Source organism: Schistocerca nitens, chromosome 4, assembly GCF_023898315.1.
Source record: "Schistocerca nitens isolate TAMUIC-IGC-003100 chromosome 4, iqSchNite1.1, whole genome shotgun sequence".
In the NCBI taxonomy this organism is placed as follows: domain Eukaryota; kingdom Metazoa; phylum Arthropoda; class Insecta; order Orthoptera; family Acrididae; genus Schistocerca; species Schistocerca nitens.
Window position 1 is genome coordinate 483,644,661 of NC_064617.1, and position 25,536 is coordinate 483,670,196.

General features: G+C 38.0%; 1 protein-coding gene and 2 non-coding genes across 4 annotated transcripts in view; all 3 read left to right on the forward strand.

Moving 5' to 3' along the window:
- Window positions 1-17,298, forward strand: part of LOC126251372 (acyl-protein thioesterase 1) — a 127,975-nt gene extending 110,677 nt beyond the window's left edge. For both annotated transcript variants that reach the window (XM_049951757.1, XM_049951755.1), the window contains 2 exons: window positions 1,025-1,189; window positions 13,490-17,298. In XM_049951757.1, coding sequence (XP_049807714.1) covers window positions 1,025-1,189; window positions 13,490-13,540 — 216 coding nt within the window. In that variant the 3' untranslated portion in view covers window positions 13,541-17,298. The remainder of the gene's footprint in view (window positions 1-1,024; window positions 1,190-13,489) is intronic.
- A 3,317-nt stretch (window positions 17,299-20,615) lies between these two features.
- Window positions 20,616-20,690, forward strand: Trnat-ugu (transfer RNA threonine (anticodon UGU)). Its single transcript has one exon. It is a non-coding gene; the product is annotated as a tRNA-Thr (tRNA).
- Window positions 20,691-21,066: 376 nt separating this feature from the next.
- Trnat-ugu (transfer RNA threonine (anticodon UGU)) lies at window positions 21,067-21,141 on the forward strand. Its single transcript has one exon. It is a non-coding gene; the product is annotated as a tRNA-Thr (tRNA).
- The last annotated feature ends 4,395 nt before the right edge of the window (window positions 21,142-25,536 follow it).

Consider the following 25,536-nt stretch of genomic DNA (forward strand, 5'->3'; position numbering starts at 1 on the left):
ACTGCATGAACAGGTTGAGCAGGTGCAGAATAATATATCCCAGGACAGTATTCACCATTGTACAACTGACTGGATGCCAGAGTTGGCACCTGCATAGCTGCCAGTGGAGGCTATAACACGTACTAATATGGGTGTTTCGTCATGGGTCGATATCTGATACCTCAAAACTGCTTACGCTGTTGGTATGTAAATTTAATTGTTACATGTACCCTATATGCACTGTTGCAACAATAAATCTTGAGTGAATTAGAAACCTCTAAAAGGGTGAGTGAATTAGAGACCTCTAAAATCGTGCACTTTTTCCAGTGTATTTTCAAATGTAGGTTATAAATGTCTCTCCATAACAACTCTGCCTATACAATAGAGGAATTCTTAAGGAGAGATAATCAGTCATTTTCAAAGAAAAAATTGTAAATGGCCAGTTTGTAACCATGTAAATATTATTTTTATTTTTTTAGTTGTATGTAAGTATCCTGTGTTTGTTCTGTTGACACATTCCACTTCGTAACATTTGTCTTGAATTTGATCTATGGAACAAGAAACTAACTAACTACTGTGAATATCTTGTTTATAAGGTGCTCTGCAACTTGTATTTAATGAAGGAACTCTTATTGTACACCACGAGTTACACTTCAGAAGTATTTGCCACTGATGATAGACTATATTTCTGAAGACTAGTGTGTTATGTAGATACTTTTGAAATGCAGCCCTTTGTGTACTAAAAGACATCTTCTATCATATTGTACTTTCTTGACAAAATTATTAATGTGTTATTCTGAACAGTATTTTTGTATTATTCTTTCTCAGTATTCTTTCATACTGTACAGTTTTTCTGTCAAGCACTGTATAGTACATTGGTATCATTTAATAGAAATAAGCAATTTGTCAAAGATTGTTTGTTCTTTTATAGTATATTTTAAGTAATTTGTGGGAAAGATTAGGCATCCAATATACATTTTAATTTTCCATAAAACCACAGGAATAACTAAAGAAAATATTTCTGTTTTTTAATGCTTTTACGCAGGCAGCTGTTGCGAACAAAGATATTCCTTATATACAATGCCATGGAGACTGTGATCCCATTGTACCTTATAAATGGGGGCAGATGACTGCCTCTCTCTTGAAACAATTCCTTAGACAAATTGAATTCAAGACATATCGAGGAATGATGCACTCATCGTCTGATGAGGTAACTGTCATTATTTATTATATGTATGAAAATATTTAATAGATATGTGAAAAATATATTACTGCCAATAATTAAACTAGAGAACTTAGTCAGTGATATGCAAAGGGTTAATGCCTGGGACAGTAATAGCTTTAATTTTTCAGTAATTATGGAGTAAATGGACAGTGTTTGAACATGGAAATAACCTATGTTGTGAATTTAGTTTCTTGGTTTTTTGTTAGGCCACAAGGGATGTGTATTATGAAATGGTAATAAATAGATAAATGGTAGTCAGAATCCAATAATTTGCATTTTAAAACCTAATTTGGATATATTTAAGATAATTTCATTATGTGTGTGCACGTGCGCTTTCATGTATATGACTGTGTGAAATTTTTTGACAAGTGATCACCAGTGACCATTGCATGTTGTGACTCATTCCGTACCATCATTGATAATTCTCTCTCTCTCTCTCTCTCTCTCTCTCTCTCTCTCGTGCACTCACAAACAAGTGATATCTTATATAAATAAGGGAAAGGAAGGAAGCATAGGATTTCACATTGTGTAAGTGCTAAGGTCATTACAGACCACCCACAAATTCGGATAGGGCAAATAGGGGGAAGGAAGTCAGCTGTTTTCTTTCCAAAGAAAGCAACTGGCACTCGCATTTCAGTGAAACCACAGGATACCTGAGTCTGGATCCCCAGTAAGGGGTTTGAACCATACTGCTCATGAACCAGGGTCTAGTGCATTAACCACTGGGCTTGCTCTGTTTGATGCTTTATGTGAAATACTTGTGATGGCATATTGGTGCTGTTTTAATACATATTTTTAATCGAGTTGGCGTTACTCAACAAAGCCAAATGTGCATCTGGTTTTGCACGATGTAAGCTTGGTTATGTGTCAAAGTACCACAGAATTCAAGTGCAAAGGTTGCTCACTGCTCTTTTATAATTTATTGCTAATGGTGTTTCATCGAATCTCACAATTTACAGCATTTTCCCCAGAACTGGTCGTGCACACTGGTTCAGAGTCAAGTGAAAGAATTGAACCAGAGACTTCTAAGGTTCTGTGACAAGCTAGGCTGCTACTTTCTGGAAATGTGCCATTGTGTTACAAAGTGGAAGGTCCCCTCAAATGGGTCAGATGTGCAGTACACATCAGAGGCTGCTAGTGAGGTAGCTGACTCTTTGTGGGAGTGCACATGAGGTTTTTTTTTTAGATCGGCTAATCCTCCATCCAGCCCAGATAATAATAGCTGCAGGGGAACCACAAGTGTCAATAAAGGATCTAAAGAAGGATCTAAAGGAATACCATCTACAGGTAAGAGTATTAAAATGCTAGTGACAAACCACCAAAGCATTGACAACAAAGTGCCAGAGTTTGAACCTCATGTAACAAGCAGTGGAGCTCACCTATCACAAGGCACAGAAAGCTAAATAAAACCAAAAATTTATAGAATGAGAGTTTCCGGGAAAATTTAAGAATGTATTGAAATGATAGGCTAATGATAAATGGAAGTGTGTATTTGTCACAGTTGATAAACTCAGATCCTGTGGGATAGAAATTCAAACTGAATGTGAAATTGAAATTGTCAGGACAAGACCCAGTATTGTGGATTGGCATAAACTATTCTTCTGTTGACCATCAAACTCCCCTCCAGATGTAAGCAAACACTTAAGAGAAAACTTAAGTTCGTTAGTACGAATTTCTCCTATCGTACTGTCATCGCTGGAGGAGACTTCAATCATCCAGCAATCAAATGGGAAGATTACAGTTTTATAGGGGGGAGGGGGGGGGCTTGATGAGATATTCTGTGAAACAGTAATAAATGCATTTTTTGATAACCACATTGAACAGATTGCTTGGAAGCCCACTCATGATGGAAATACTTTAGATCGAATAGCAACATATAGACTGACGTCTTTGAAGATGTCCACATAGAAACTGTTATTAGTGACTGTAAGCAGTTGTAGAAACAATGCTTACCAAAGTACAAAGGGCAACTGAAACAGGCAGGATGATTTGTGTGTTCAGTGGACAAGATAGAGAGATAGTAACAGCATATCTCGTAAGAAACTTGTGAAAGTATTTAGCTCTGGAGAAGAGCATTTAGAAGAACTGTGTGGACCATGTTCAGAAAAATAGTTGACCAGGCACTTCATAGATATGTACCTGGGAGAATAGTTCATGATGGGAAGAATTTTCCACGGTACACAATCACTGTAAGGGAACAGACTACTGCATAGTAGGTGTAAAACAGAGTGTAAGATTATAGACAGGGAGATGCTGAGTAAAACACATTGGACAGTGCATGAAGCCTTAAATCTCTACCACCGCAGAATATTATCGAAAGATCTCTCACAAAACTCAAAGAAATTCTGATCGTGTATAAAGGTACCAAAGTTGGTATCCAGATACTCATGGAGGAGATGGGGCAGAACTTAGGGGTAGCAAAACAAAAGCAGAACCAGTGAACTGTTTTCAGATATTCCATTATGAATGAAAATTCAAGAGTAGCCCCAATTTACTACCTGCACCTCTGCAGAGATGAGTGACACAGATAATAACGTCAGTGGTGTTGAGAAACAGCTGATACCACAAAAATTAAATAGTCCCAGGGCCCATTGGATTCCTTGTTAGATTTTGTGCCAAGATTGTGGCTGTGTAAGCCACTCTTTTAACCATAATCTATCATAGATCTCTTGAACAAAAGACTGTGCTTCATAGGTGGAAGGAAGCACAGGCCACAGCCATATACAAAAAGGGTAGAAGAAATGGTAAATAAAACTGTTGTCTAATATCCATGACATCCATTTGTTTTAGAATCCTGGAATATATTCTGAGCCCAAATATAATGAGTTGCATCAAATGAAATTGACCTCCTCCATGTCAACCACCAAGTATTTTGAAAACATTGATAGTGTGAAACCCAACTTGCACTATTCTCACGTGATCTCCTGAAAGCTATGGATGAAGGCAGTTGGGTAGGTGCAGTATTTCTTGATTTCCAAAAAGCATTAAACTCAGTACAACACCTATGCTTATCATAGAAGGTACGATCATATAACTGGATCGAGGATTTCTTTGTAGGGAGGATGCACAGCATGTTACCTTAGATGTAGAGTCATTGACAGTTGTAGAAGTAACTTTCTGGCTTACAAATTACTCATGCGACCCATCCTAGAATATTAGTCCCAGCAGGATGAAAGGGGATATTGAACACGTACAGAGGAGGATAGCACAGGTTTGTTTGACCTGTGGGAGAGTCACAAAGATGCTGAAGAAACTAAACTGGCAGACACTTGAAGGTAGAAACAAACAAACTGTCCTGCAAAGCATACTCACAGAGGTTGAAAAACCACCTTTAAATGATAAATCTGGGAGTACACTACAACCTTCTATGTATTGTTCCTGTAGGGATCATGAGGACAAGGTTAGTTTAATTACAGTGTGCATGGAGGCATTTGAACAGTAATTCTTCCCACACTCCATGTGTCTATGGAATGGGAAGAAGCTGTAATAGCGGGTATAGTGGGAAGTACCCTCTGCCACGCACTTCAAAGTAATTTGTAGAGTATGAATATAGATATGGATATATACTGTGGTTGAAACTGTACTAGTGGCAACTTTGAAACATGTACCTATTTTGTGCAAGTTTTAAACAAAGTTGTACTGTCCTCCAGAGTAGTCGCTAGCATTGTGTATAACCTGCTGCCAGCAATATGGAAGTTGTAGGATACCTTTAACAGCACTACTTGTGTTAATTGTGTGAGTCGAGCAGTCTATTGCGTAATGAATCTCTGTAACATTTCTGGAAAAAAATGCCATAAAGTGCTTTCTGAAGTTAAAGGATCAATTTGAAGTCTAGCACTAAAGTCCAGGCAGTGTGTTATGGGTGGAACAGCATTTTTCGGTTTCATTGATCAAACAAATCAACCACAACTTGCACCAGGTGCACCCCAAATACTGCAAAGTGTTGGGTGGGTGCTGCAGAAAGTGTTGCTGTTTCTTTCTCTTGGCTGTTCAATTTTAGAACACACCCTACAGCCAGCTTAGAGAAAAATGTGGAAACACTTTCTGCAGGATCTGCCCGTCATTTTGCAGATTCCGTGTAACCTCAGCTTGATTCTGAAATTGAAGGAAGTACTTCATGGCATTCATTTCAGAACTGGTACAGAGTTTCGTCAGACAACAGTCTGCTACACTCACACTATCAACACAACTGGCACTGCAAAGGGTATCTTACAACTTCCCCAAATTGCTGGCAACAGGTTATATCTTGTATAAGTTGTAAATGAACAGTTGCTACTTTTACAGTTCCAACCCCCATAGAAAGCTAGAACAGAAGATGCATTCAGACATACTTGAATGCTTACTGGTAATCTTTTATGTTAATTGATAAGTAAAAGAGAAGTAGCTGATGGAAAAGGTGACTATATGTATATAAGGTACTGGAGAAGTATAAAATGACTGTATAAAATATAGATTGAGTACATTACATACAGTGAGAAGAATTAGAGTATTTTGAGAGAGGTAGGAAAAAATGATAAAAAGTGTTTAATGTAAGTATTCTGTGCTGATCAGCATAAATGTGTGCTAAGGCATCAGTTTCTCCGTCGTAAACCAAACAGCAAAATAACAACTCTGCGTAACCTAAACTAGATAGGCTAATACTTATAAAGTTTGAAGTTGGGGAAAAAAATGCTAGAGCCATTCCATTTTAACAGGTGCAGAATAGAGGAGTAGCCAGCAATAAATACGAGGGTGATTTGATAAGTCTGGTAAATTTCCATGAAAGAATGCAACATTTTTGTTGTGCCCTTATGGTTGGTAAACGTCATTATTCCAAGGATCGTATAAAGAATTTCAATAATGTACAGCACACAGCTCATTGTTGACAGCCATCTAAATTGGTCAGTGTATTGACTGCCATTGAAAATGGAGAAAACAGTGTTTCGTGCTGTTACTAAACATTTTCATTTGAAGGGTTGAACTGCTGCACAAATTTAAAAAAAATTGGATGAATTTCACGTGGACTCTGCGCCATCATTGAAGGCTATTTGCTTTTAGAATAATGAATTGAAACATGGTTGGACAAGCACCGAAGATGAAGTCATCCAATTAAGGTCACCACAAAGGAAACCCTAGACAAAAATCGATGATACAGTAATACAAGATTGCCAAATAAAAGTTCTTGAGATGATTGAGACTGTTGACTGAGTGAGTGCATAATATCCTGCAAAGAGAATTTGGTGTGAAGAAGCTGCGTTTGGGGTGGGTGCCATGATTGCTCACAGTTGACGAAAAGTTCATCCAGCACAATGTCTGGCAATGTTTAATCACAATCTGCAAGACTTTTTGTGCCTAATTGTGACTGTTGATGAAACCCTTTAAAAAAAATAAAATAAAAAAAAAAAGAAAAGCAGGTGAAAGTGCACTGAAGAATGTGAAGGCCAGTATTTTTTTTTTTTAATTCCCAAGGAATAATTGTCATTGATTTCATGAAAATAGGCAGAACCATTACTGGACCTTATTATGCTTTAGAGTTGGAGTGTTACAAATTTGCATTGGGTGAAAAATGACCGAGGTTGGCACACAAAAAGTGCTCTTTCACTGGGATAATGCACCATCCCACACATCATCAATAACAATGGTGAAAGTGCATGAATTGGGCTTAGGATTTGTTTCTCATTCACCGTATTCACCACAATTAGCCCGAAGTGACTTCTTCCTGTTTCCTAATTTAAAAATTTGGTTCACTGAGAAGAAACTTTCATCAAATGAGGAAGTGATAGTTGCAGTCAATGAGTATTTTGCATAATTTAACAAAAGCTGTTTTTCCAGTGGTATGAAAAAGCTGGAGGATCATTGGGGTATATCCCTCAAGGGAGAATATGTCGAAGTAAGTTGAGCTGTTTACAAAACAAACATTTTTTTCATTGCTTTTTTTTTTTTGTCTCTCTTATCAAAGCACCCTTGTACAGCTGACAAAGTGGACATTCTCAACCAAATAAAGCATTGAAATTTAAATGGCAGCTGATTTCCGGTGATGAAGTATACATTTGCACATTACATTTTGTATCAGAATGAGCAAAGTGACAATACAATGTTGTCATCACCAAAAGTGATTTTCAGTATTTGGTTTTTGTGTCTTCTCCTTTGTTTTCAATATATATTTTGTAAGAGAAATATTTTAATCTTCTCCAACAGCTGATGTCATGCTTACCAAAACTTAGGGAACTTAATCCATATCTTGTAAGTGTTTTTTTCATCATAACAGTATAGCAGAGCTTTCCTTTCGGGACATCATACGCATCTTACGCCTTTATCGTCATTACATTAAGGGAAAAGCTCATGTTACAACAGTTTGTGATATTAATAGATGTCGTTGACATCAGATTAGATTAATACTTGTTCCATAGATCATGAATACGACACTTCGTAATGATGTAGAACATGTCAGGTTAATAAAAGATGTCTGTACAAGATATTACATTACACAAAATATTGCATGACACTAATGTTTAATTTGTTTTTCCCCCTTAATTTATATCTAAAAATTCAGCCAATGAGTAGGAGTAGTTGTCATCTAGAAATTCTTTTAATTTATTTTTAAATGTTGGTTGGCTATCTGTCAGGCTTGTGATGCTGTTTGGTAGGTGACCAAAGGCTTTTGTGACAGCATAAATACCCCTTTCTGTGCCAAAGTCAGATTTAACCCTGCATGGTGAAGATCATCCTTTCTCCTGGTGTTATAGCTATGCACACTGCTGTTACTTTTGGACTGGGTTGGATTATTAACAACAAATTTCATAAGTGAATATATACTGTGAGGATCCCTAGATCCTTAAATAGATGTGTGCAGGATGACCGTGGGGTGGGCTCCAGCAATTATTCTCAACGATGAATTACCCCAGAATATGATGCCATACGAAAGCAGTGAATGAAAGTAGGCATAGTAAGCTAATTTACTGAGATTCTTATCACCAAAATTTGCAATAACCATAATAGCATACGCAGCTGAACTCAGACGTTTCAGCAGACCATCAATGTGTTGCTTCCAGTTTAGCCTCTCATCAATGGAAACACCTAAAAATTTTGAAAATTCTACCTTAGCTACAGACTTCTGTTGAAAGTCTATGTTTATTACTGGAGTTGTGTCATTTACTGTACGGAACTGTATATACTGTGTTTTATCAAAATTTAAAGAGTCCGTTTGCTGAAACCACTTAATAATTTTGTGAAAAACATCATTTACAATTACATCACTTAGTTCTTGATTTTTGGATGTTATTACTATACTTGTATCATCAGCAAAAAGAACTAACTTTGCATCTTCATCAATGTGGAATGGTAAGTCATTAAAGTATATCAAGAACAGTAAAGGACCTAAGACCGAACCCTGTGGGACCCCGTACTTTATAGGCCCCCAGTTTGAGGAATCAGCTGTTGTTTTAACATTACATGTTATCGATGCAGCAGAGACAACTCTAATCAAGTTTCGACATTCGCCTGCTTTACTTCTTCGTTGATAGTCCTCAGTGTCGACGTACTCTGTTGTTATACTGGCTGAAAAATGTGGGGTAGAAGTTCAACTCTGACTACTGTAAATAATGTAGCCAAAAGTTGCACAGTTGCATTTCACAGTTCTTTATTTTCTCTGTTCACAGTTATTTATTTTCACTGTTCACAGTTCTTTATTTTCACTGTTCACAACCTCCCAATATTACACAGTTAATATGGCCAGTTCACTATTGGTTAACTTTTGATAAGCCTCATTAATAGTTTGCAGCCAAACGTCAGCATACTGCTACAATAGTTTACCATTTAACGTCTGTTGTTGTTGTGGTCTTCAGCCCTCAGACTGGTTTAATGCAGCTCTCCATGCTACTCTATCCTGTGCAAGCTTCTTCATCTCCCAGTACCTACTGCAACCTACATCCTTCTGAATCTGCTTAGTGTATTGATCTCTTGGTCTCCCTCTACGATTTTTACCCTCCACGCTACCCTCCAATGCTAAATTTGTGATCCCTTGATGCCTCAAAACATGTCCTACCAACCGATACCTTCTTCTAGTCAAGTTGTGCCACAAACTTCTCTTCTCCCCAATCCTATTCAATACCTCCTCATTAGTTACGTGATCTACCCACCTTATCTTCAGCATTCTTCTGTAGCACCACATTTCGAAAGCTTCCATTCTCTTCTTGTCCAAATTGATTATCGTCCATGTTTCACTTCCATACATGGCTGCACTCCATACCAATACTTTCAGAAACGATTTCCTTGCCATTGCCAGTCTACATTTTATATCCTCTCTACTTCGACCATCATCAGTTATTTTACTCCCTAAATAGCAAAACTCCTTTACTACTTTAAGTGTCTCATTTCCTAATCTAATCCCCTTAGCATCACCCGATTTAATTTGACTACATTCCATTATCCTCGTTTTGCTTTTGTTGATGTTCATCTTATATCCTCCTTTCAAGACACTGTCCATTCCGTTCAACTGCTCTTCCAAGTCCTTTGCTGTCTCTGACAGAATTACAATGTCATCGGCGAACCTCAAAGTTTTTACTTCTTCTCCATGAATTTTAATACCTACTCTGAATTTTTCTTTTATTTCCTTTACTGCTTGCTGAATATACAGATTGAATAACATCGGGGAGAGGCTACAACCCTGTCTCACTCCCTTCCCAACCACTGCTTCCCTTTCATGTCCCTCAACTCTTATAACTGCCATCTGGTTTCTGTACAAATTGTAAATAGCCTTTCGCTCCTTGTATTTTACCTCTGCCACCTTCAGAATTTGAAAGAGAGTATTCCAGTTAACGTTGTCAAAAGCTTTCTCTAAGTCTACAAATGCTAGAAACGTAGGTTTGCCTTTTCTTAATCTTTCTTCTAAGATAAGTCGTAAGGTTAGTATTGCCTCACGTGTTCCAACATTTCTACGGAATCCAAACTGATCTTCCCCGAGGTCCGCTTCTACCAGTTTTTCCATTCGTCTGTAAAGAATTCGCGTTAGTATTTTGCAGCTGTGACTTATTAAACTGATAGTTCGGTAATTTTCACATCTGTCAACACCTGCTTCCTTTGGGATTGGAATTATTATATTCTTCTTGAAGTCTGTGGGTATTTCGCCTGTCTCATACATCTTGCTCACCAGATGGTAGAGTTTTGTCATGACTGGCTCTCCCAAGGCCATCAGTAGTTCTAATGGAATGTTGTCTACTCCCGGGGCCTTGTTTCAACTCAGGTCTTTCAGTGCTCTGTCAAACTCTTCACGCAGTATCGTATCTCCCATTTCATCTTCATCTACATCCTCTTCCATTTCCATAATATTGTCCTCAAGTACATCGCCCTTGTATAAACCCTCTATATACTCCTTCCACCTTTCTGCCTTCCCTTCTTTGCTTAGAACTGGGTTGCCATCTGAGCTCTTGATATTCACACAAGTGGTTCTCTTCTCTCCAAAGGTCTCTTTAATTTTCCTGTAGGCAGTATCTATCTTACCCCTAGTGAGACAAGCCTCTACATCCTTACATTTGTCCTGTAGCCATCCCTGCTTAGCCATTTTGCACTTCCTGTCGATCTCATTTTTGAGACGTTTGTATTCCTTTTTGCCTGCTTCATTTACTGCATTTTTATATTTTCTCCTTTCATCAATTAAATTCAATATTTCTTCTGTTACCCAAGGATTTCTACTAGCCCTCGTCTTTTTACCTACTTTATCCTCTGCTGCCTTCACTACTTCATCCCTCAGAGCTACCCATTCTTCTTCTACTGTATTTCTTTCCCCCATTCCTGTCAATTGTTCCCTTATGCTCTCCCTGAATCTCTCTACAACCTCTGGTTCAAAATGGTTCAAATGGCTCTGAGCACTATGGGACTCAACTGCTGAGGTCATTAGTCCCCTAGAACTTAGAACTACTTAAACCTAACTAACCTAAGGACATCACACACATCCATGCCCGAGGCAGGATTCGAACCTGCGACCGTAGCGGTCTCGCGGTTCCAGACTGCAGCGCCAGAACCGCGCGGCCACTTCGGCCGGCTTACAACCTCTGGTTCTTTCAGTTTATCCAGGTCCCATCTCCTTAAATTCCCACCTTTTTGCAGTTTCTTCAGTTTCAATCTGCAGTTCATAACCAATAGATTGTGGTCAGAATCCACATCTGCCTCTGGAAATGTCTTACAATTTAAAACCTGGTTCCTAAATCTCTGTCTTACCGTTATATAATCTATCTGATACCTTTTAGTATCTCCAGGATTCTTCCAGGTATACAATCTTCTTTTATGATTCTTGAACCAAGTGTTAGCTATGATTAAGTTATGCTCTGTGCAAAATTCTACAAGGCGGCTTCCTCTTTCATTTCTTCCCCCCAATCCATATTCACCTACTATGTTTCCTTCTCTCCCTTTTCCTACTGACGCATTCCAGTCACCCATGACTATTAAATTTTCGTTTCCCTTCACTACCTGAATAATTTCTTTTATCTCGTCATACATTTCATCAATTTCTTCATCATCTGCAGAGCTAGTTGGCATATAAACTTGTACTACTGTAGTAGGCACGGGCTTTGTGTCTATCTTGGCCACAATAATGCGTTCACTATGCTGTTTGTAGTAGCTAACCCGCACTCCTATTTTTTTTATTCATTATTAAACCTACTCCTGCATTACCCCTATTTGATTTTGTATTTATAACCCTGTAATCACCTGACCAAAAGTCTTGTTCCTCCTGCCACCGAACTTCACTAATTCCCACTATATCTAACTTTAACCTATCCATTTCCCTTCTTAAGTTTTCTAACCTACCTGCCCGATTAAGGGATCTGACATTCCATGCTCCGATCCGTAGAATGCCAGTTTTATTTCTCCTGATAACGACGTCCTCCTGAGTAGTCCCCACCCGGAGATCCGAATGGGGGACTATTTTACCTCCAGAATATTTTACCCAAGAGGATGCCATCATCATTTAATCATACAGTAAAGCTGCATGTCCTCGGGAAAAATTACGTCTATGAGCAGTAAAAGCCTAACCACACAGTTCTTGCAGAATAATACAGTAAGTGTGGCACTCTTGAACAGACACTGTCATTTTAACACACGACCTCTTTGTGTTACACTTATTTCACAGTTCAGTTGATGCAGTGTTGTTGACAAACCAATACAGGTTTCTCATCTGAAAATCTGCCATGGACTTACTGACTCGGGACCAAAAATTGGCCCTTTATATATCCTCACAATAATAGGTACTGAAACTATACTTTGTTCAGTGTTAAATTTACAGAAATTATAATTAAAACATAACTCATTCAGTTAACTGAATACATAGAAAAATTCCTTTTTGTAACAGTTTCTTATACTACAAGGGTTAACTTGAATTATTTGTTTAAATAATGAAATTAACAGATATAGCCATGCAAACAATACTTTTGACAAACCTGGTAATTATTTTGGAATTAATTAAGGGCTGGCTTTGCTAACCTGTTTTCGAATTGAGCCAAATAAATACTTTAAGACTGATAGTAGTTCTTCTTCCAAATATTTATAATTAGTACAGAATTTATATTTGTTTATAAGTCAACAACAGCATTTAAGTCACGAAACACTTGCTGATTTCACCCTATAACGAAAGATATTAACTAGGAACAGTCAAAATAAATTAGGAAATTGATTAGATACACAAAACTAAGCACACAATTAGATCTGCTGCTATATTCTTTATGACTGAGGGCCAGCCTTTCTCTTTTATGAAAATGTAGATTATACTCATGTATGTTAATAGTAATAAGTCAAAAATGAATTTAAGGAGGCAAGTGGCAAAACAAGAGAGGAAGTAGAGAGATCCCAGCTTGCTTCATCACAAAGCGATAAGAATCGCGATCTCACAACAAACAATAATTGTGCAGATACTGCCATTGAAACATCACAAGCCGCATAGAAATAAATCTTAAATTTTATTGTCATGGCAAATTGACAATTCCTTTACTTAGACTGTGATTTATAGCTCAGTATTTACAACTGTACTTGATCAACACTGGATTCCTATCATCTCCTTTCTCTTTTCTCAACTGTAAACACAGTGGTGAGGCCATGCAGACGAAGTACATTTTATCACGCCAAGTAATAGTGTATTGTTGTCATCTCTATAGCTTCGTAGGTAATTTTATTTCCAGACATAGTGCTAAGCTAGTATAATTTGCACTCATACATGGGCATGATGTAAATGGGAGTGGTGTTCATGTAGTTGATATTTGTAGTTTCTGAAACTTGTTGCTTCAGAAAAAACAATCTAATGTCATTTCTTCCTTACAGGAAATATTGGACTTGAAAGCTTTCCTGGAGAAAGTAATTCCACCACAGTGAAGATTCCATTAAAAACAAATTATTCTAGATGAATTTTTTCAGAAGCTGCAGCTAGAGACAACTATGTAGTATTAAATTTCACATTTCACACAGCAGGTGAGGGAAATACTATGGAATGGATTTTAACGTAACTCTGAAGAACTGAGTACACTCAAGCCTTATAACTTCTCCTGCAACATAGTTTTTGCAAAAATGACACTGAACACAAGACATCCGTACCAGTTTTAAGACAAATGAATCTTTAGGCTACATATTCTACAGTCAGTTTTATTGCTGAAAATATATGTAAGTAGAACTATCTTGCAATGCAAATTCTTTTACAGTGATGATTTTGTATAATTTCACAGTTTTTATATCTGAGTATTTTTGGAAATGCCTGTGACTAAAAAGAAAAACAAAATATATTTGTTGTAGAGTTATTAAAAAAAGAAGAATTTCTATGAAGAATTTAAGACAGCAGTGTACATACAGCAGGTAAATAGCATTGCATTATTCCATTGAGGCATGAATCATTTTTAATACATTCTTTGGGGATGAGTAGTTTAGAAACATTAAAATTTTCTGATATTTTGGATAAAAATGGACATTAGTATGAACTAGCAGAAACCTAAAAATAAAAATGTATGACACTATACATTGATAGAGGTTTAACAAGCATTTCAAATTGCGTGAACTTCTTAAATATGTGCCTCTGAAATTTAAAGTAATGCCTGTTTTTACCATAATATATTTTTGTTTAGTACAAATACACCATGCTTTGCAACATTGTAATCATGGAACTTAATTGCATTGGAACTTCGTATCAGATCTGTAAATTAATTGTTGAATTAATTAGTTTTTAACATCAAATGTAGATAATATACAGTTCATGCACCATTTCCTATCTCCCCCTCTTGTCATATTATGGACATGTGCTGTGATAAAGAGGTTCTAGAAAGCAACTTAATTGTCTTCCTATTACTGTTACAGTAATTTTAGTTGTTTTTGATGTAATTATAAAGGTAGCCCATAAAACATTAAAACAATTAAGTGAAGACATGTTAGGCAGTAATTTCATAGGGGTTTTGAGAGTTTGCTTTCACACTGCTAAGAGCACCTGTACCTGCTCACATTAACATTCTGCCATTACAGCACACTATTTAATGATGCACAGTTGTTATTTTATCCATTTACTGTTACGAATTTAAGAAAATCAGAAATGAAGTGTGTTCTGATCAAAACAATGCTGCCTTACTTATTAGTGTCACTTCCTGATGCCAATATGTTGAACTGTGCACCCGTCTATCACTGACTTGGTATGTTATGTATGTCATATGCTCAGAGATAGGAGAGTGTTTCTGGTTATTGGAATAAAGCTGCACAATCTAGTCACAATTATTTTTCCTCTTAATGAAGCATTCCTTGGTATTTTTACATTTGTGCACAGACCACTATCACAAAACCAAATATAAACAAGAAAGCTAGAGTAAACATACTGGCTGTGTACTTTATGCTAGAATGCCTGTGTAAGCAACTTCTGCTTATTTACAACATATATTTGAAAAACAAAATTAAGCACGAAACAATATTTATTTATTTACTTTCCTGGCACTTCAGGGTGATTAGATAGTGCTTTTTGTAAAGAATCAGTAGACCCATTTAACTGAACCTTTGAGTCTTTTTACATATTCCTGTATTACGGTCAAATGTACCTGCCTTTACAGCCTATAATCGATCTGCAGTATTAAGGACTTACATTGTAATTATTTACATAAATCTAATTAGCTGAGTAAGTTGATAATCAACAAACACATTTAATAAATTTATTCATTGTTTGTCAGTAGGTGTATGTTTCTGTGGACATAATTACCACGGCAGGGTTGTAAGTGCTGGCGTAATTGTCATTAATTGCATTTTTTGTAGCATGAATTTATTAGTGCCAGTTGTTTCATGAGAAACTTCATTCAACAAACTACTTCATGTAAATTTATCCATTTTTTGTAAGATTTTGTGGCTTTCATATGTTACAAAATTATTTGTTAATAAAATTCATGTTTGTGTATCAACATTTGTGTTCAGCAGAATTTTAACATCTGCCTTGTAAGTAAAAAACAAAAAAAAATGTTGCTGTGATCCGTATATATGTTTACATTATTGTTCTTAAAAATTTGTTCCAAAGTTGTTCTAGTATTACAAATTAAAAGATTTTGTTAGTAGTAGTAGTACATTGTTATATGGAACTGACTTGTTAACTGAGAGGTGTGCCAGAGCAGGAGAGAAAATGTAAAGGAGCAATAAATAAATAAATTGTAATTTTTATAGACTTGTAAGAACACTACTGTAAATATGTTATGTATTTTTTGGAGTGCTATTCATTATCCCTAACACCCATTAAGCTCTTTTCAGAACTCACTGAGGAAAAGCACAGCTGTGGTTGAATAGCAGGTTGATAGTTTCAACAAGGGGTCAATATTGACTGAAAGAAAGGATTTTTTTCAGGCACTTGAAAGCATTTGATAAGGCTGGTGTTTGGCTAAGATGGAACAGGAAATTGGTTTGTGAAAAACATTGTAGTAAAGGCACTTGATGATAGTAAAGATGAATAGTTAAGATGTATACACTGTAGGACTTCCTTCTACAAGATAATGGAAAGTATTAAACAAAAGCATAGATCTCTATCAGCTCTTACACAGAAAAGGCAACTTGGTCATCTAACCTGGTTGCAGAGGGGAATGGAGGATGGATGAAAGAATAATAGCAGATGTGCTTCAGACCTAAGGGGGGGGGGGGGGGGGGGGGATAAAATTTTTGTGTAGTCAAGAAGGAAAGGTCATTGTGGCATAAAAGTATTAGAGAAAACTAAACTCAGAATAGGTGGATGGAAAGAGAATGGGATGGGAAAAACAAGAGGAACGATAGGAGCATTGACCAAGCATGTATTGAAATGTGCTTCCAGGTATGTACTTGTAGAGGAGGGTGACGTCGAAACTGGACACACAATTAAGATGATTATGGTTTAATATGTTGTGGATGACATCCTTTTCAGCGGAAATGTCCCAACGTTTGCCTTCAGTGATTTGGAGGTACAAGTGAAAAAAGCTTTATCTGTATGGCCAAATGGGGATTTAAACTCCCCATTCTTTCTGAATGCAAGTCCATTGCATTAGCCAAAGTCCCACTTGCTCATTAGAACAGATGATGGCACATATACTTGTTTGTATTCATCGTGGTTAGGATGTTACTGCTAGGAAGCTGATGAGGCCTGCTGGCTTGGATTGATAAATGAGTGCTTTTCTATTATTGTCTTGGACTGCTTCCAAGAACAATCATATGATGAAGAACCAGAAACTTGCCATTAGCATTATTTTTCTTTCTAATCTCTTCAAAGTTCTTGTCCAATTTTTCTGTCCTTTTGTATTCATATTCTTCCATAATTGTTATTGCTGTTGGAGTATTAGATAAGAAGACTGTACAAGGTATATGGTTTTTTAGAGTGGAACAAGAAGACATGTTAAGTATTAGAGCAATAGTTGAAAGCCTGGAAGCAAGGTGAGAGAAGAGAGTAGTATTTCATGTTTTCCTAACAATAAATTATTACTGGTGGAGTAATTCAATATTTGCTAACAATATTAAGTGTACTTGTAAAATGATTCATCTTTTTACAGTAAAAAAAAGCACCTATATTTTGCTGTCTGCATGGTACTCATGTACAGAGTGTGGCTCCTAATTTGAACTTGTACATGTACAAATAAAATCAAACCCTGTGGGAAAATAAATTATCCAATTCTTGTTTATTTTCATTTGTTAAATTTGTGTGTAGGACCTTTTGTGGTTTCCTTTATTTAATTTAAAAAATAGACAAAAAATTACTTGTGAAAGTATTAAGAACACCAAAAATTTAAGTACTGTGCAATGTAGTGGATATTCAACTAATCACACATTAATAGATGAAGTGTCGGGGGAGGGGGATAGACAAGCAAGTCACATCTTTTTTCCTCAAAATTGAGTTATTGGTACAGCTTGATTCAGACCGACCGGATGCATCTATTGAGAGGTGAAAACTGGGAAAACCTAGGCAAGACCAGAGATACAAGCATTCAGTGTTTCAATTTTTCAGGGGAAATAAGCAGGCAAGTCAGTGGTGATCCACATGGCCACAAAAGGGCAAACTGAATTCCGATTTATTCTCTCCCTCCAGTAACTTGGAGGAGGTGGCTATTTGCAAAGACTTCTCAAAATATATATCCTTGCCAAATATAGCAACCAATGATGTTTATTCTAAGTGGCAACTTTTGATGTATTGAGTCAGTATACATGTTCTTGCAACAGGTGATTCCCTTTTTGTTTATGCCAAATGCATTATGAAAAATGGTGCAAATGAAGTGATGTCGTTCCTTTTTCACATCTTGGATGAAGACGTTGAGAAGAGATCTGTACATAGTGTCCATGAGGAATGGTCAGTAATAGGGGATATGGCAAGAACAATCATTCTAAGCAAAAAAATTTGGTAAACATAGAGCTCTAAAATGCATACTGGTACTTTAACAGATGTGAGTACATCATCTTCAGTGCTACGGAACAAAACTCTGCCACTTGCTGTTTGCTTTCCATATTTTGGGAGGAAATAGTATAGACCAAAGCAAGGAAAAAATTTCCTAATAAACATGGGCTCTAAAATGCATACCTTAAGATCTATGAGAACTCAATCAGAAGAAGAGATGTTTAGTAGTGAAGATGGAAAAGTGCTCATAGATCTTAAGGTGTACCTTTTAGAGCTCGTGTTCACTAGACTTTTTTTTCCTTCTAGTGATAATTCCTGTCATATCTATGAATACTGACCATTCCTCCTGGGACACCCTGTACATTTGTAATGCTGCTGCTGGTCTAGTAAAAATCTGTAGTCTTCCCCTTCATTGATTATGTAACTCTCAGTTACTTTGGTGGACTGAAGATCAAAAGTCACTGTGCATGGCCATTCGTAATTAGTGTTGTAAAAATGTTGGATTATTGAACACAAAAGAAATGGTGAAACACCTGAAGATTTCGAGGAACTTGTCAAAGCACCCAGACGTATGTCATCTCTTAACCGTGGTCATTGTTAATCAAGAAATGGAAACACTATTGGACTCAAAGGCCACTGCAAAATCTCCTTTCAAAACTCAGCCTATTCAGAGATGATCATCTGAGTTCAACCACTGTTGTATGCTTATATATCAAACAACTTATGACAGAGGAATGAAGATTGGAATCACAACAATGTCAGCCAAAGAATGAGCTGTTTGAACTGCCCATACCTGCTTCTAATGGTATATTTAACTTCAAAATTCCTTACTTCTCTAGTCTTGTCTTCCAATTACTGTAATCTAACTTGAATGATTCCGTTCTTTATTCTCGATGCTCTTCAAATTTCCAGGCTAAAATATAAAGATTTGCAAAGCATGATTAAGTTTCATCATCCAGGTGCTATGAAGTTCTTCAGTCAGCTGCCCCACAGCTAAATATACGTGATAAGAGTATATTGCTATTGTCACAACCAGGAATTCATTTAGTTGTGACTATTATGGAATCATTGTATCTGTTTCACTTGACTTGCCTGTTTCTTTTCTCTTGCAGTGACATTTGACTGCATTTTGGGAGATCACTTGATTCTGGGAATACACTATACCTCAGTAACACTTATTTCCACGTTTGATGCACTCAAGATCTTTAATTTATGAAATAAAAAGTATTTTATGCCATTGTATATTGATGTAATTACATTCAAACATTAAAATCGCTTTTTCTTGAGTTTCATAAAAATTATTTTACCTGGTTCTTTTCCTAGTCCTTAAAATATTATTTTATACCCATTTTCATTATTATACCAAGCTAAGAGGTCCATTGGAGTTGAAATCCATGTCAATCATCTCATTGCAGTTTTTCTACCGTCTCCACAAATTAATTTTAGATGAGTGTTGGTATGGAGCTTTAGCTGGTGGGTTAATCCCATACACAGTGGTGGTTGCTTGACCAGCTCAGAAAAAAAACTGATATTCTCTGGGTGGGTCCCTTCGTGTTTGGTGGACTCAAAAATACATTTAAAAAAAATTTATTAGTTAATATTTAGAAACAGTGGCCATTTTGTTTCAGACCATAAATGTTCTTACATATTTACAAGCATCTCCAGACCTTTCAGAGAAGAATCGTTTAGTTCAGCACACTCTGGAGTGTAAATTAAAAACCATGACCATTTAGCTGAATATATTCCATATTGTATTTTTAATGGCATAAAGTTATTTTTGCAAATCAAAAACCCTCAATTTTTGAACAGTATTTTTCAGAGGAGGAGTAATTTCTCAGCCTTTTTTTTTTTTTTTTTTTTTGTTCCATTGCACTGCACAGTGTAGTTAATTTTTGGAAAGTATCAATGGTGAAAAGTGTGCACTTAAAAAAACAGTTTTAAAAATGGATTTTTTGAATTTTTTCATTCTTTTGTGTCCAATGTTTTTGTTAGTGGACCAGATAAGAATCTGAAAATTGCACACTCAGTAGACCATATAAAATCAAACTTCAGTATAAATTTCTTGGATTCAATGGGAAGTTCTGAAAGAAAGTTACCAATATGAGTCAAAAATACGTTTCTTAACATCTACATTATCTGGACCAACGGATAAAGTGTTACGTAATTTAAACATATCTATGATTTTTTTTTAACTATATATATGACGGTAGTATCTGTTCCCGAAAGAACAGTTACCGTCAATGACCATGCAGCTTTGCTAGAAATCAAATGATAATTAAATGGACACCCTAGCTGCAAGCAGGCGTTGATACACTTCATTGGGGACATGGTGAAAACGTGTGCCCCGACCGGGACTCTAACCCGGGATCTCCTGCTTACATGGCAGACGCTCTATCCATCTGAGCCACCGCGGGCACAGAGGATAGTGCGTCTGCAGGGACTTATCCCTTGCACGCTCCCCGCGAGATCCACATTCGCAACATGTCCACAACACTACATTCGTAGTGCGCCTAATAGTGTTGTGGACATGTTGGGAATGTGGATCTCACGGGGAGCATGCAAGGGATAAGTCCCTGCAGACGCACTATCCTCTGTGCCCGCGGTGGCTCAGATGGATAGAGCGTCTGCCATGTAAGCAGGAGATCCCGGGTTCGAGTCCCGGTCGGGGCACACATTTTCAACATGTCCCCAATGAAGTGTATCAACGCCTGCTTGAAGCTAGGGTGTCCATTTAATTATCATTTGATTTCTAGCAAAGCTGCATGGTCATTGACGGTAACTTTTCTTTCGGGGACACATACTACCGTCATATATAGTTAAAAAAAAAAAAAAAAATGGGTTTCCGGCCTTTGACCTTCTTGTGCGAACGCACACGCTATGCCCAAACTCGTACGGGACTTGGTAGATTAATCTGCCACGAGTAATGAGTATGATGGGCAAACATCTATTAGGCGCACTACGAATGTAGTGTTGTGGACATGTTGGGGATGTGGATCTCACGGGGAGCGTGCAAGGGATAAGTCCCTGCAGACGCACTATCCTCTGTGCCCGCGGTGGCTCAGATGGATAGAGCGTCTGCCATGTAAGCAGGAGATCCCGGGTTCGAGTCCCGGTCGGGGCACACATTTTCAACATGTCCCCAATGAAGTGTATCAACGCCTGCTTGCAGCTAGGGTGTCCATTTAATTATCATTTGATATCTATGATCACTTTTTTAAATGAGCCACCTAATTACATTATCTTGTGCTCACCTCATTTGTTTTTATTACGTTGTTCAGGGAACAACAGAGAAAAACCTTCACTCAGTTTGGGCATTAGGTTGAAAGTTTGCCCAGTCACAGTTGTAAATTCCAAGGGAGACAGCTTCTTCAGTACATTTTTAACAGGCATCCAGACTTATCCTTTTCTACTTTTTTAAAAGGGGTCCTTGGTCCTTGGTCCTGCTGGTTGGTAAAATGTAACATAGATGTCTTGCTTCTGACAATCAGTAGTATCAACTTCAGCAATCTACCACTTTTCACCATGAGCGCAAGCCACTATGTCCTTATTTTAAGTGTCAGTTCTTCAAGTTTTCCACATTGATGAAGTTCATTATCAGGATGTTGATGTGAACTTACACTTGAGCAAATTGTGTGACTCAGGTTTAAAACAATGAAAAGATCAGGTGGCTTTAATCTCCTGACAAGTGTCGAATCTCTCCTCCAAGACATTGATGTAGAGCTCTGTATTTCCTCACATTTTACAAAAAACATAGGTAATCCTTTTACCTGTTCTTTACAGAATTTAAACATTTCTCTAAGTGTGAAGATCTGGTTCTCATAGGTCTGCTGCAGACTAGCTTTTGTGACAGCTCACTTTGTTCTAACCCTGATGCCATCACATGCATTCTTACCATGGCATCATGCAAAAAAGTGGCATTCTGCTCTAGTCCATGATCTTCTTTGTGAAAAAAGTTGTTCATAAAATTTTCTCTCTTTCTACACTCCTGGAAATGGAAAAAAGAACACATTGACACCGGTGTGTCAGACCCACCATACTTGCTCCGGACACTGCGAGAGGGCTGTACAAGCAATGATCACACGCACGGCACAGCGGACACACCAGGAACCGCGGTGTTGGCCGTCGAATGGCGCTAGCTGCGCAGCATTTGTGCACCGCCGCCGTCAGTGTCAGCCAGTTTGCCGTGGCATACGGAGCTCCATCGCAGTCTTTAACACTGGTAGCATGCCGCGACAGCGTGGACGTGAACCGTATGTGCAGTTGACGGACTTTGAGCGAGGGCATATAGTGGGCATGCGGGAGGCCGGGTGGACGTACCGCCGAATTGCCCAACACGTGGGGCGTGAGGTCTCCACAGTACATCGATGTTGTCGCCAGTGGTCAGCGGAAGGAGCACGTGCCCGTCGCCCTGGGACCGGACCGCAGCGACACACGGATGCATGCCAAGACCGTAGGATCCTACGCAGTGCCGTAGGGGACCGCACCACCACTTCCCAGCAAATTAGGGACACTGTTGCTCCTGGGGTATCGGCGAGGACCATTCGCAACCGTCTCCATGAAGCTGGGCTATGGTCCCGCACACCGTTAGGCGGTCTTCCGCTCACGCCCCAACATCGTGCAGCCCGCCTCCAGTGGTGTCGCGACAGGCGTGAATGGAGGGACGAATGGAGACGTGTCGTCTTCAGCGATGAGAGTCGCTTCTGCCTTGGTGCCAATGATGGTCGCATGCGTGTTTGGCGCCCTGCAGGTGAGCGCCACAATCAGGACTGCATACGACCGAGGCACACAGGGCCAACACCGGCATCATGGTGTGGGGAGCGATCTCCTACACTGGCCGTACACCACTGGTGATCGTCGAGGGGACACTGAATAGTGCACGGTACATCCAAACCGTCATCGAACCCATCGTTCTACCATTCCTAGACCGGCAAGGGAACTTGCTGTTCCAACAGGACAATGCACGTCCGCATGTATCCCGTGCCACCCAACATGCTCTATAAGGTGTAAGTCAACTACCCTGGCCAGCAAGATCTCCGGATCTGTCCCCCATTGAGCATGTTTGGGACTGGATGAAGCGTCGTCTCACGCGGTCTGCACGTCCAGCACGAATGCTGGTCCCACTGAGGCGCCAGGTGGAAATGGCATGGCAAGCCGTTCCACAGGACTACATTCAGCATCTCTACGATCGTCTCCATGGGAGAATAGCAGCCTGCATTGCTGCGAAAGGTGGATATACACTGTACTAGTGCCGACATTGTGCATGCTCTGTTGCCTGTGTCTATGTGCCTGTGGTTCTGTCAGTGTGATCATGTGATGTATCTGACCCCAGGAATGTGTCAAAGTTTCCTCTTCCTGGGACAATGAATTCACGGTGTTCTTATTTCAATTTCCAGGAGTGTATATAGACTTGCAGCACCACCAGAGAAGTAGACCAGTTTGTTTGTGGAAGGGTTGTGCTGTTTTATTAGTTTGTTACTTGCAGTTGAAAAGCATGCACTGCTGTAGCGTTGTGTTCAAGGTAGTCAATTATGACACAAAAACTGTGACTCTGTAGCTTATTTTGGTCTTTATAACAGAACACAAATGGATGAACTGTGGCATGTTTTGTTTACCGAGTGGTACCCCTGTACTTTGTCGTGAACAACAAAGGAATAGTTTTCTGAATAGTTAGCACGGACTAAGCATTCATCAACTGCCAAGGTTTGCTTTTTGACTTTCAGAAATTTACCCTGAGCTTTGGCAATAAAATGATGCATTTTCATGTTAGCTACCAACATTTTAAAAGAATCTTCTCATGGCTTCGTAATTTTCACCATTTCCATTCTATCTTGTTTCACACATTGTTTGTATTCTGTATTGTCAAGCTTCAGATCATCTTCTTCCAATTCTTCAAACATGTCAAGTAAAGCTTGTTTGCCTGGGCAGTCCTGACATTTTCCCCATGATCATCCGAATGTAACTATCAGTACTGCAAACCAAAACATCCAAAAGGTCTTCATAGTCAATTCTAGGATTAACCCAATCCATCACCAACTTTACATTCTGGTGATACCAAAAACACAAGCATTATGGGTGCCAGATGCCCCTATAACAATTCACCATTTTGGTCTCAACATGCAAAATTTTGACCTTCCAATTTTAATGTCAAGATTTTGTTTTTTGAATTCAGTGAATAGTTCATTTAAATTACAGAATATCAACCTTTCTTGCCAAGCTCAAACAGTTGTTACTGCCACCTTCATAAAATGTAATAATCTTTCTGATCATGTTTTCATCTAAGAAATTAGGTTGCATTTGGGTCAATCCACACGAAGTGGTCCAGCACTGTTTGCTTGACCATCTCAGAAAAATTTTATATTTACTGCGTGAATTCAGTAATGTTTAGTAGTCACAAAAATATTTTTTTTTTTTTAAGTTTATTGTTTATTATTCTGAAACGGCAACCATACTTGTTCCAGGCCGCAAGCGTTTTTTCGTATTTGTGAGCATCTACATTTTTTACAATTATTCAGTAGTAGATTGTCCTAAGCCTTTCAGATAAAATGCATTTAGTTCAACACATTCTGGGCTACAAATGACAGTAACTGCCATTTGATGTCTGGCAAAAAACCACTGTTTCTGTGAAAGAAAATAGTTCTAAGATTCAAAGACAAAAAAGGTTAATGTTGTGTAATTTAAATGAACTATTCACTGAATTTAAAAAAGAAAATCCTGACATTAAAATTGGAAGATCAAAGTTTTGCGAGTTGAGACCAAGATGGTGTACTGTTGCAGGGGCATCTGGCACCCATAATTTTTGTGTTTATTTCTATCATCAGAACGTAAAGTTGATGATAGATGGGGCCAATCTTAAGAGTTGACTATAAAGACCTTTTGGAAGTTATGGTATGCAATATTGACAGTTACAATTGTATGATCAAGGGAAAATGTGAAGTTTGTCCAGACAAACAAGCCTTACTTGACATGTTTGAAGAATCCGAAGATGATGATTTGATGCCTGACAATATAAAATACAAACAATGGGGGACACAAGACAAAGTGAAATGGTGACAGTCATAAAATCACGAGAAGAGTTTTTTTGAAGTGTTTTGGTGGCTAACCTTGAAAATCTGAAATGCATCATTTTATTGCAAAAGCTCAAAGCAAATTTTTGAAAGATAAAAAGCAAACCAGCTGATGAATTCTCAGTTTTTGCTGACTTTTCGAAAAATTATTTCTTTGTTGTTCAAGATGAAGTACAACGGCACCACTGGGTAAACAAACAGGTCACAATTCATCCATTTGTATTCTATTATAAAGATGAAGATAAATTAATGAGCAACAGCTTTTGTGTCATAAGTGACTACCATGAACACAACACTACAGCAGTGTACATTTTTCAACTAAAATTAACAAACTACATTAAACAGCAGCACCCTTCCAGAAAAAACTGATTTACTTTTGGGATGGGACAGCAAGTCAATACAAAACAAAAACAAAATCTTTATTAACATCTCCTTTCATAAATAAGATTTTG